At 53.8% G+C, this 12634-nt stretch overlaps 1 protein-coding gene across 1 annotated transcript; it reads right to left on the reverse strand.

The window, feature by feature from the left end:
* Positions 1–122: 122 nt before the first annotated feature.
* PLVAP (plasmalemma vesicle associated protein) lies at positions 123–11118 on the reverse strand. Its single transcript, XM_081076786.1, has 6 exons — positions 10681–11118; positions 7556–7652; positions 6743–7455; positions 4782–4839; positions 4571–4649; positions 123–800 (listed from the first exon to the last, which is right to left on the reverse strand). Exons 1-6 carry the CDS (start codon positions 11038–11040, stop codon positions 794–796), a joined length of 1314 nt encoding a protein of 437 aa, XP_080932912.1. The 5' UTR covers positions 11041–11118; the 3' UTR covers positions 123–793.
* Positions 11119–12634: the final 1516 nt, after the last annotated feature.

Genomic DNA, 12634 nt, shown 5'->3' on the forward strand with positions numbered 1-12634 from the left:
TCGGTTGAAGGGTCTTCTGACCTGGGGATATTGGGGAGGGGTTTCTCCAGCTTTTATCTTTCTAGTCTTTTCTCACTCAAGGCCAAGTGGTGCCTTTTCAAAGCAAAAATCACAACTCTGGTGTCTTTGAAAGGATCGATAACATTTATTTAGTGCCTAACGTTTACAGGGATCATAGGCAGGGCTGGGTATGAAGAGAGGGAGTGAAGAATCAGTGCCTTCACTGGCTATGAGGGGCCGGTGGGCTACATTCCCCCTGGGACCAGATGCTCCCTGACACAGAGGTGGGCCTGGAAACTCCCAGGGATAGAGCTGAATATCTTTCTGTTTTCATTTCCCAGGCCATTAGCACTGGCGGTGAAGAAGCACCCGGAGATAAGGGAATCAGAGGAGGGGGGGTGGCAGCACAGGTGTGCAGATGAGGGCACAGGAGTGTGAGGGGGTGCTATGGGTGCCTTGGCCTGTGCAGAGGCGTGTGACATTGGGCGAGGGTTGGGCAGAAGTGTGTGTGTCATGTTGTCACCGCGTCTGTGTGACATCATTTCTGTGTCTCTGGGATGTCATTGTGGCTGCTGTGGGTGGGGGATTGTGTGGTGCGGGTGTGGGCCTGTGAGAGTATTAGGAGGCATGGGTGGGGCGTGGGGCTCAGGCCGAGGGTGCCCACTGTGGTACATGCGTGGGTTATCGCCTGACTGCCGCCCTGGCTGCTTCTCGTCCTGTGGCGTCTCGCTGCACCAGGTCTGCAGATCAGCAAGTCAGGGCCCCCCTTCAGTCCTTGGGGCCCAGAGCCTCCTCAGCCACTAAGGCAGGAAGGAGAAGGGAATACAATAGTCCATCAGACCGACAGAAGGACAAACCTTCCTTGGGCCTGCCTCTTCCTACCTCCACCCCTTGTTGCTATCAAAGACTCTGGCTCATTGGGGGTTCACCCTCTCCAATACTCTCCTACTTGTGGAGCTTCTTTGGAAGAGGTGGGACTGAGATGTGTGCTTCCTTATGACACAGAAGAAAAGTCAGAGGTTCAGAGAGGCCACCTCCTATGTTCCAGGCCTCTGCTACAGTCTTTCTGAAGGCCCTGGGGATTCTGGGAGATTGCCCCAAAACCCTTGTCCACCCCCACCCCACACACATTCATTCCCAGGAGGGTTTTTCTGATGAGCTGGCCCCTACTCGCTCTCCACGGCCCCCCAGCGCCCTCATGACAAAGCCAGATCCTTTCGACCTGGCATTCAAGGTTCCACCCACTCTGCCCCACTAGGCCTTCTCTTTAGAGACTCAAACCCTGCCACAGTCCCCCCGCTGCCCCTTCAGGAGCCATCCTGCTGCTGTCGGCAATGCCCTTCCCCCACCTTGGCCTGGCAAAGGTTCTCATGAGGGGTCAGGGCTTGGCGCAGAGGCTGTTTCCTGGTCAGGGAAAAGGGGGCTGTGGCCAAGTCCCGCTTCCGTTGGCCCCCTCCCTTCCTTCCCTGGCTCTTCCCTGGGGCCCGAGCCTCACATTCCTTGGCTGGCTCTGGTCCACCCTCCCCGGCTCCAGCCTCTCTGTCTGACATACGTGCTTCACGCACTCTTCCCCGCCAGCCTACAAGGGAGGGTCACCCCTCACCATTTTCCACAGACTAAGGCTCCTAAGCCGTCATTGCTGGCCTGGACCAGTGCTGTCACTCATCACTGGTCCCTGGTTCCCACCTTCACCCCCAACCACAACCAGAGGGCGCCTGTGAACACCCGACTAGGGTCACATCCTCCTCTGCTCACAGCCTGCCCAGGGCTTCCAAAGTCCCCGCAGCACAGAAACCTCCGCGATCTGTCCTCGTCATCTTGACCTCACCTCTTCCCACTCTCCCCCCTTGATAATTCCAGACATACCAGCTTCCTCACTCAAACTCACCTGTCATAGTCCTGCCTCAGTGCCTTTGCGTGGGCTGTCTTCTCCGCCTGGTACACCCTTCCCAGGAACCTCCTTCCCCACAACCCCATGGCTCCTCCCTCACGTCCTTCAGGTCTCTGTTCAAATGTCACCTCCTCAGGGAATCCTGCCCTGGCCTCCTGTGGGAAATTCTAACCTCACACTCCCTCATCCCGAATCTGTCTTGCCTATCACTAAGGGGACCTGCACTGACTCATTCATCTGGTTTATCATCTGTCTCCCCACGAGACTGTGAGCCCCACCAAGAGCAAGGGTTTCTGTGCCTTGTTCCTGCCCGTGTCCTCAGCACCCAGCAATTGCTCGAGAAATATGGGTTCAATGAACAAACAAATCATAATAGTGACGGCAATGCAATGGAGCGACGCACCCTACGTGCGCGGCACAGAGTCAGGGCTGCATTCGCGTCTTCCACCTTCCACAGCGCAACTTTTGCCGCCTCCAGCCACATAGGCCCTAAACCAATATTTACTGAATGTTTGTCTTCATCTCCATTGTGGTTTTTAAAAGATAAATTAAATTGAGCTCCGAAGGACACCCAATCTTACCCAAGTAAAGGTGCACTTGCCATCAACAGAAAATGACTTACAAATGTGCAATTAAGAAGGAAAGCCTCGTGCTCAAGTCATGGTGACACTAGGCCCTGGGTCTGCCCTCGTTTTGTGAATACGGGACAGCAGCAGGTATGGGGGAAGCCTCAGGGCGAGTTAGCACCAGGAGAGACTTTCTTGAGGCACAGAGGAATAAGAAGAGAAAGAAAATCAGCTCCTGGGTAGGGAGATGGGTGATGGTGGGCCTCAGACCTGGCCCCTGCTTGGGTTCATCTAAAATTTGAATGTTGTCATTCTCTTGCCAGTGATTTGCCCACCGTTGCCCACTGAGTGGCTGGCCGAGCCAAGATTCAAGCCCAGAGCTGATGGCCAGGGCCTGCTCATCACCCGGCCCCTTTCTCAAGGGAAGGCTAATTAAGGCTGGAGCCCAGAGGCCCTTCCTGCGACCCTGCAGAGAGAAGCAGGAGGGGCCAGGCTTAAGTGCGCATTTTCTTGGCAGGTCAATGTCATTTGGGGTAAACAATGTCAAGAGCTTTCCGATTCTCAGCTGGGACCCAGACAGGTCTGGCTCTGGCCATGATTTGCTGACGCATGACCCTGGCTGATCACTTCCCTGGAGCCTCAGTTCCCTCTCTGAGAAGTGGGGATAATAATAGAACCTCCTTCCTTGCCATGATGGCTTCAGGCCAAGATGGAGAGAGGAAAACTGTTTACTCAGAGCAGGGGCTTCTCCCTACCCTCTTGCTTCCCTCTCTGCGGGCTGCCCAGGCTGAGGGATTTCACTAAGGCAGAGCCATCCAGAGCGAGGGGACCAGTACCGTAAGGGGGTGAGCTCCCACTGTAAGGGGTATGTAAGAAGAGGCACAGTAGAGATGGAGAAGAATGTGGAGACTCCGAGGCGTTGGCAACAGACCTCTGGAAGTCTGGACCCAAGGCCTGCATATAGCACCCTGAAGCTGAAATAGACCCAGGTGGGCAATAGTCTGGTGGCAAAGTCATTCAAGGAAGCCACAGGCTTTGGGGTCAGAGTGATCTTCAAATCGCAGGTGTCCCCCCGGGCCTCAGGTCCTAAACTGCAAATGGGCCTGACCATCCCCAGGTCCTAAGCCAGCGGTGTGTTCCTGAGTGGGGAGTGTGGCTTCAACCAAGGACGGAGCACAGGGTGTTCTCAGAGTGGTGGCCTGAGTCACCTTCCCTATGACGCACAGGGTGTTGTTGGCCAGATGACCAGGCTCCGGGAGGCAGCGAGGGGGGCACAGGCATCGAGCCATGACCTGAGCGGGTACCAGCACCCTGAGGCTCCCTGCTCTGGTCCCTGGACCCTTGCTCCAGGCACTGGTGGACAGCAGTTTACAGTTGGCAAAGTGTTTCCATGCCCTTGATTTCAGAGGCCCCCATTTTTGCAGAAGTAGAAAGCGAGGCTCACAGGTGTGGAGCAAGAAGCCCAGGGCTACTATTGGACGCTGCTTTCTCTCCCTCCCTTCCTCCATTCCAGCCACCCTCAACCACCCTAGTCCAAGCTACCCAGGCCTGGGTCCTAGCAGTTCGTGTGCTTGGAGCACTGTTCCCCCTGTCCTTCCCAGGCCAGCTCCTGCCCATCCTCTGGCTCAAAGGTCCCCTTCTCACTGAGGCCCTTCCTTGCCTGTCTGGAGTCTGATACTTGGGTTCATGTCCCAGCTCACCCCTCCCTGGGTGTGTTACCTGGAGCACGGTGCATACCCTCTTTGTGCCTCACTCTCTTCATCCGGAAAGTGGGAATAACTGTAGCTCATCAACTGGTTGTGAGGATTGAATGACTTAATAGGACAGAGTGCTCAAAACTGTGCTGAGCTCACACTAAGCACCTAATAATTATAGGCTCTTGGGTACTCTTCTTATCATGGCTCCATCATCGTCTCTCTCTACTTAGGGAGTTTCACAAATGCAACTGCATGTGTCTTGGTCACTCCTGTGTCTCCAGGGCTCAGCATAGGGCCTGGTACACAGTAGGTGCTCAATTAAGGAAGCAGCAAGTATGAGATGAGCCTCCCTCCATCCCCCCATCTTGAGACCAAAGCCCTGGGACTGAACTATCTCAGCCTGCCCAGCTCTTCACCTGGATAGGACTGAGTTGCTTGCAGTAAGCCGCTGGGACTCTAGGATCCTCTTCTTGAATTCTTCCAGGTCACGTGTGTCTAGCAAGAGAGGGAGGGGTTAGGCCCAACCTATCGCCTTAGTAGCCCCTTCACCTGGGTTACGGGTAGGCGGGAAGTCCCGGATATCGCGTGGAGAGTACCCGCCCCATCCCTGGCTCTGGCCTCACTCACCAATGGGTTGGGTGTTGGGGGCAGGGCCAAAAGGTCTTGGCACAAGCATCGGCTGTAACTGTGGGAAGAAGGATAGAGGGAGGTTGGCATAAGCTGGGACCCCTGAACCAGAGTGCCAGGAGGCTCCTGCCCTTCCATGCTCTTGGAGACATGGCTCTGAGGTCATGCCAGGGTGGAGAAACAAACAGGTCCTCATGGAGAAGGACACGTGTTAATGGATGTATAATCATCACGCGTACCCATCTGCCCTCAAATGATTGGGGACCCCAGGGGCTGGCTTCCTTTGGCAGCCCCCCCCCCAGAGAACCTACTCTACAAGGCCAGCCTGCCTCGGTCTCCATCACAGCCTCAGTGCCAACCTGACCCCAATTCATGACCCCACGGAAACCATCCACCCAACCCAGCCCCTCTCCAGACTGAAGCCGACTCACTCTGTAAATCACTGGACCCCAAGTCTCAATGCCATGCCTTGAACAAACCTGAGCCAGTCCCTCCCAATCCTGAAATCCCAAGCCAGTTCTGAACTCAATCACTTAAAATCTGATCCCAACGTGAAAACAGAGACTTCCTCAGAATCAAACCCAGACCTAAACCCAATCCCAACGATATACCTGATCTGACCATAACTTTAGATCTAACTCTGATGCCAACCAGTGCCCTAGACTCAGCTGCTATGAAAAATCTACCCCAACGCCATTCCCCCAACCCCAGCCCTGCGCTCCACCACGGCCACCCACAAACACCTTCCCAACTCAACCTCAGACCCCAGCCTCTACCTGAAACAGAACCCCAACCCAGGCCCACCACAAGATCAGCATCCACACAGCTTCTACTCTAGAACCAGCCTTGAGCCTCACCCCAACCCCACTCTATCCCCACCCTAAACCAGAGTCACCTAATCCTGCACCTCAAATATATCCCAATGCCAACCCAATTCAACCCCCACTCAGCCACCCTAAACCCAACCTCAAATCCTAACTCATAGTAATGCTAATCCCTGCCCCTCTTAATGCCCATGAAATCCTAACTCCACTCTTGGCCCCAAACTTCTAATCATCTCTAGACCACTAGCCACCTACATCCACCCAAGCCTCAACTCCAATTTCAGTGCCTCAATTCAACCCATTCAAAGCCACTGACATCCTAGATTCACTCCTCATCCAACCCTAGACCTAACAACCCACCTGCATGCAACACCCAGCTGAAGTTTTCATCTTTTCTCACAATCTAAACTGCAAACTCAACCCCAATTCTAAGACTAACGAGATGGAAGATTAACCCAAACCAACTCTAGACGCAGCAGTTACCAAGAACTTACTTGGATCCAAGTCTAAACAAATTCAATGTCCACATCAAGTCTTCCTCTCGACCTGCCTTAACCCTCACTCTAATCTAATGTCACTCTCAACGCTAACCCAGTGTCCCCTGATTCTTCAACTCAATTCAGATAACTCCCAATCCTGACACCAATGCTTAATGAATCCCTCCCTAGTCCTCACCCTAAACCAATTCTGAGGCCTATCCAGCTGCCCTAAACTCAACCCCAATCCTTAACCTTTCTTAGTGTCATTCCCAATTTCCAACCACCCCAACCCGAATGCCAATAAAATCCACATGAATAGATAACCATAATTCTTAAACCAACGCCAGACTCCACTTCTTATGTGTGAACCCAGACTCAATTCTAAATCTACCTTCAATGCTTCAATTTAGCCTGACATTCTAGATTCACCCCTCACTCCACCCTGGATCCAACAGCCCCCCGACCTCTGACTCCAGTCTTAATCCCACACTCTTCCTGGAATGCTGATCCCATTCCAGGCTTGGCCCCAATCCTAATGTCAATGAAACTCTCCAGTGAGTCCTCACTAACCCAACCTGAAACCCAAGTTCAACATCACCACCAACTTGGCCTCTAGACCCAACTCCAGTGCCACCTAAGTCTGGGGCTGCCGGCCCACCTTGGCCTTTCTGCAGTCATCCAAACTTGAGCGGCTGACAGCTAGTTCCCTCTTGAGATACTCCATTTCCCGCTTCTTCTCCTCTAGCTCCTTGGCCAAGTTGTCTCGCTCTTTCCGTAGTGCTGCCTTGTCCTCCAGCACTAGCTGGGTCTGCCGGGCACACTCGGCCTGGAGCTTGACCTCCCGGGCCTGGGCCTCCTTCTCCACCTTCTCCATGGCCTCCTGACTGGCCTTCAGGCTCTGCTCAACGTCCAGCTTTTGGCGCTGGAGGTCTGAGTTCTCACGGGCCACACCCTCGATGCCAACCCGCAAGCTCCGGGCCAGATCCTCCACCTTGGTGCTCATGAGGAGAGGCAGGTTGTCACAGCTTCTCCGGATGGACTCTAGTTCCGTGCTGAGGGAATGGTATGGGCTGTAGCCCTGTTTATCCAGAATGCGCGGGATTATGGAATCCCTCCAGAGGTTGCGCATGTCAGTCTCAAACTTGTTCTTGTCCAGAGGGAGGCAGAGGGACTGCACCTTCTGCAGCCGATCCTCGGCCAGCTGTCGCTCCCGCCGCTGCTGCTCCCGGGCCTTGTTGCACTCGGCCAGCTGCTCCTCCATCACCCGCTTGCTCAGCACCAGACTCTCCTTGTCTTTGGTGCATACTGCCTTCTCCTTGGCCAACTCCACCTCGAGCGTCCTGGTCTTCTCGGACAGCATGAGGGTCAAGGCTACAGGTACAGGACAATAAGACTTAGGAGAGTTGAGGGGCTGCCAAAGAACTGGGCAGGGAGACCCCCACCCAAGCTCTCCGCTGCTCAGACCACTCACCATTGCAGCTCTTGTTAGTCTCCTTGAATTGTTCTTGGCATTGTTTCTCGCTCAGGATGATGGCAGCCGTGTACCTCTCATTGTTCGCATGGACTATCTGCCCAGAGGGGACAAGGACAGAGCTCAGAGTCCTGCCCCTTGGGGACTGAGGATCCCCTGGCTGCCCAGACACTCAGGGCTGGGGCCCCAGACCAGCACCCAGATGGACTGTGTTAGCCCAGTTCACAACAGGAAAAGCTGGTTTGATCTTCAAAAGTTGTTACGATTAACACAATTTGGCAATAAAAAGGAAGGCAGAGCTGACGCATGCTACAATGGGGATGAACCTTGAGAACATGATGTTGAGTGAGAGAAGTCAATCACAAAAGGTCACATAGTGTCCAATTCTATTTAGATAAAATGTCTAGAATAAGCAAACCCATAAAGACAGAAAGCGGATTTGTGGTTCCCAGGGGCTGAGGGAGGGAGAGTGGGGGGTGACTGCTAATGGGGATGGAGTTTCCTTTGGGGGGGTGATAAAAAATGTTCCAAAATTAATTGTCATGATGGTTGTACAACTCTGTGAATGTACTAAAAAATCATTGAACTGTACACTTTAAATGGGTCAGTTGTATGGCACGTGAATCAAGTTTTTATGATTCAACAAAGCCTGTGCCTTCCAAACTTTGGAACATAACTCTCCACAGAAATATAACAAGATATGAAGAGTTCAGAGGGTTTGTCTTTCTGCCACTCTTTGTCCTTACTCCTTAGGAAGGCTGGATCCGTGCCAACGCCCTGGGGTTAGGGAGAGCACAAATATAGCTCGGGAAGTTTCAGGGACTTCTGCTTTCAAAGACTTAGCCACAGAAGGGAAAGGTCTGCAGGTGGAGACAAAGTACTGTGTTTCCCCCAAAATAAGACCTAGCCAGACAATCAGCTCTAATTTATCTTTTGGAGCAAAAATTAATATAAGACCAGGTCTTATTTTACTATAATATAAGACCGGGTCTTTAATATAACATAACATAACATAACATAACATAACATAACATAACATAACATAACATAACATGACACTGACTCTTATATTAATTTTTGCTCCAAAAGACGCATTAGAGCTGAAGGTCCGGCTAGGGCTTATTTTCGGGGAAACACGGTAAGTTGGATGAAGTGAGAAAGAGTTTATCTGCCAGTTAGAGCAAGTGTCAGAAGGGGAGCCCAGGATGTCCAGCCACATCCTGAGTAAGGGCTCTGGTGCCTTTTTTTTAGGGCAGACTCTAAAAAAAAAAAAAAATCACTGAGTTCAACTTTCAACTCTCCTTTCTCTTCCAGGGTCTCAGGGACACAAATGCAGTTGCATTTGTAGAAATTTTAAGAAAAATCATGTTTCTTAGCACTTCCAGAACCAGAGAAAGACCAAGATTCATATCCGTTACTATCAGACAGTGGGGCTGCTGGGACAGGGGCTAGGGCTGGGGCAGGTCTGTGGCACAATTTCCAGCCATCAGCACCCCCGTCCTGAAGTGGGGGGTATGGGACCCGGGTCCTCTCAAAAGAAAACCCTGAGGGGTTCCAGCTCAGAGAATTTGTTAACGCAAAGTGGGGATAAAAAGGCATGATTTTCACATTTTGAAGTCATAAAGAGCCAGATTCTTAGATTTCTAAGCTTCTACGACGGGGAGTCAGGATACTGGGATGCGTGTGAGTATCTAACACTTTATGATCCTGATTCCTTCCTATGGCTCCTGGGCCGGATGGTGGTGCGTGTCCTGGATGATCCAATGGGCTAATTCCCAGGAAGTGAGATGGCTGAAGGAAGCCGCAATACCCTGGCAGTCTGAGGGGGTAGACAGCCCTGCCCTGGGAATCTGAGGGGGGATGCACTCCATTCTGGGAGGCTGAGGGGGGATCCGCCCTGCTCTAGGGTCTGAGGAGGGACCTGTCCCCATTCTAAGCGTCTGATGGGGACCCATACTCCCCCAGGGCCAGAGGGGGGAGACCCCCCATTTTGGGGGCCTCACGGGAGACCCACTCTGCTCTGGACTCTGAGGTAGGACTCACTCCACTTAGAGTCTGATAGGGACCCTTCCTTCTCTGGGTGTCTGAGGGGAGAGTTCCCCCTTTCTGGGAGTCTGACGGGGGACACATCCTGTTCTGGGGCTTAAGGGGGACCTGCTCTGCTCTGAAAGTATGAGGGGGACAGCGTGCTTTGGAGTCTGAGGGGGACCTGCCCCCATTTGGGAGTCTGAGGGGGACCTACCCTGCCTTGGGGTCTGAGAAGGGGAGACACTGTCCTGGGGCAGGTCTGAGAAGGGCCTTTCTGCCCAATGAGGAGGCCTGGGTGGTCTTATCCTTCCCCCTGCCCCCATCACCTACCCCAGCCAACCAGGACCCCTCCTGTGGCAGCAACCAAGGCTATCATCACCCAGCTTCCCTCCCTATGCCAGCTGAGGTCAGAGGGGGGCCCCTTCCTCAGTGTCTCTGGCACCAAGACCTCCACAGAGGGGAGCATGTGTGTGTGAGGGTACATGGGCGATTGTCCAGTGAGCTTCACACAAGCTGGGGGTGCTAAGGGATGACTGTCTTCACGAGAGCCCCAAGTGTGCCACTGTGACTTTCCCCCTGAGGCTGCTTTTGCCCCCTTGTGAAAGCCGTCTCCTTCTCAAGCCTCCATTTCCCCATCTGCAAAAGAGTTTAGAGCCTCTCCCTACCTTCTGGGCTTCAATAATGAGATTATATTTCTAAAGCAGATGCCAGCAGAAGGCAAATATAAGCCATTTACACTTATTACTAAGTAAGAACCAAACACTGAGTTTTTAGCCAGTTCTTATGTATTTGCAGTTGGCACATTCTAGGCGTTCCGTGCATATTGTCATGGGCCCAAGGCTGCTGCACAGTCACATTTGAATTCCAGATGGATAACCAATACATCTCTTTTTAGTATAAGTATATCCCAAATATTGTATGAGATATACTTTTACTAACAAAATATGCATTGCTGACCTACATGGGCTCCTCACGCAAAATATGGGGTCTGTGCCTGTCCCCATTTTATGGATGGGAAAACTGAAGCTCAGAGAAGTGAGATGCCTTTCCCAGGGTCCCCAGGGTGAGTGTCATGCCCTTCGCCCTCCCCGTTCAACCTGGCACTGGCGGAAGCTGGCGTTGATCCGGTCCAGGTCGCGGCGGGCGTTCTGCAGCATCTGCGTGATGGTGTCCTTGTCGCGCGCAGTGAGGTTAAGCTCCTTGGACAGGTTGGCCTGGCTGGCCGCGAGCCCCACGACCTGGTTGTACAGGCCCTCGGCCCGGCGCTCGGTGGCCTGCAGGTTGGACTCGGTGCTCACGTGCACATTACCGTAGACCATGAAGAGGACAAGGCCCAGGATGATGAGGAACTGGATAAGCGAGATGAAGAGGAAGACGTAGCGCAGATAATAGCAGCAGTCGCGCTGGCTGCCCCCAGCCCTGGAGTAGGGGCTCCCGTGCTCCATTGCCAGGCCCATCCGTTCCTGGGCTTGCCGCCCGCTGCACCAACACTCCTCAGCTGGCTGGTCTGCTCTGGGTGGTGGCTGTGCCCTTTCTGGACCCTGCGGCCCTCAGGGGGAGTGTTTATATTACTTCTCTTAATACTTCCTCTGCCTGGCTCCTTCCTGGCCAGGAGGAAACGGGGGCGGTAGGTTATCTCAACACTCCCACCCGGGCTGTGAAGGGAAGGGGGGTAGGCCACGGCCTGGCTGGCCTCCCTGATTAACACTTGGTGGGGCACCAGCTGGGTGATTGGCTGTCTTGGCCTCTCTGAGCCTCAGTTTCCCACCTGCCCCTGCTCTGTTCCAGGCGCTGTTGTCAGTACTTGCTGCATCATTGTCCCTGCTGTGTGGAGGAAGAAACTGAGGCACAGGTTGAGGAAAGGACTGCCCCCAAGTCTCATACTGTTGGTTCACTGAACTGGGCTTACCTCCCAGGGTGTTGACTACAGACGTGTGCCCACCTCATGGGGCAGTGTTGATTAAATGAGCTAAATTGTGTGGAATGTTTAGCCTGGGGCTCAGTAATTGGCACATCAGAGCTTCACAGAGGGCTGGTCCTCAGATGGTGGTGGCGCGGACTCCCCAAGTTGTCATTCCACCCAATGCCTGGCCCATGCAGGTGCTTCGTAAGTGCTCTGGGAGCAACAGCGCGAGCAATAATGAACTTGAGGCCAAGGAGAGCTGGCTTGGCTTGTGTGAACTCAGGGGAGGGGCTTCTCCTATCTGTGCCTCAATTTCGCCCTCTGTGAGATGGGGTATGCATGATGCCCAGTCACAGGGCTGTGGGGGGGAGGGGTGGGAAGCTGTTGTTATTATTACTGTAATTTCCTGCTGGAAGCATTATTTGGGGTCTCCGTGAGCTGGTGAACAGGAAGTGTTGGATAGGTGGGGGTTGAGCCTTCTTACTGGGGGTCACCCCCGGGGAATGGAGATTTCGGAAGCAAGGGGCAAAGGGTTCTGGGTCCGCCGTCCTGCCCGTTCCCCCCAGAACCAGGAGATCCAGGGAAACCCTCCATGCTGGGTGATTCCAGGGACCCACAAGGGGCATCAGCCACAGCCAGGCCCATTTGGGAGGGGCCCTCAGGCTTGGGGAGACAGGGTGGACATAGCTGCTAGCCTTATGGCGTAAAGGGGGGACAGGGACTGAAGCGAAAGGAACAAGGAGGTGGAAAGGGGTCTGGACCCTGCATGGGTGACAGTAACACAATTGCTGCCCACTACCTGGAGGGGCAGAGCAGGGTGAAGGCATCGGCAAGGGGACCCATCCCCCGATTAGCCAGTGTAATGGAGTCGGGGTAGTTGACAGGGGGAAGGGGTCCTCCAGGGTGGTGTTCATCAAGGAGGCGGGAGCTGGGTCAGGAAGGAGGAAGTTCCCAGGGGTGGGCAGGAAACCCCTGTCTGACCTTTGGTCCTTGCAGCTACCGGGTGATTCCTGATTCCAGACCCTTCCCAGTGGTTAAGGGAGGAGGGTTGGGGGCTGCAAGTGGTGCCCAACCAGCTACTCCTCTAGGTTGGCCAGGCACATCAGAGTCCCCCCACCTTCCCCCCACCCCCCCAGTCCCGCGGGTGG

The sequence above is a fragment of the Rhinolophus hipposideros genome, assembly GCF_964194185.1.
Source record: "Rhinolophus hipposideros genome assembly, chromosome: 16".
In the NCBI taxonomy this organism is placed as follows: domain Eukaryota; kingdom Metazoa; phylum Chordata; class Mammalia; order Chiroptera; family Rhinolophidae; genus Rhinolophus; species Rhinolophus hipposideros.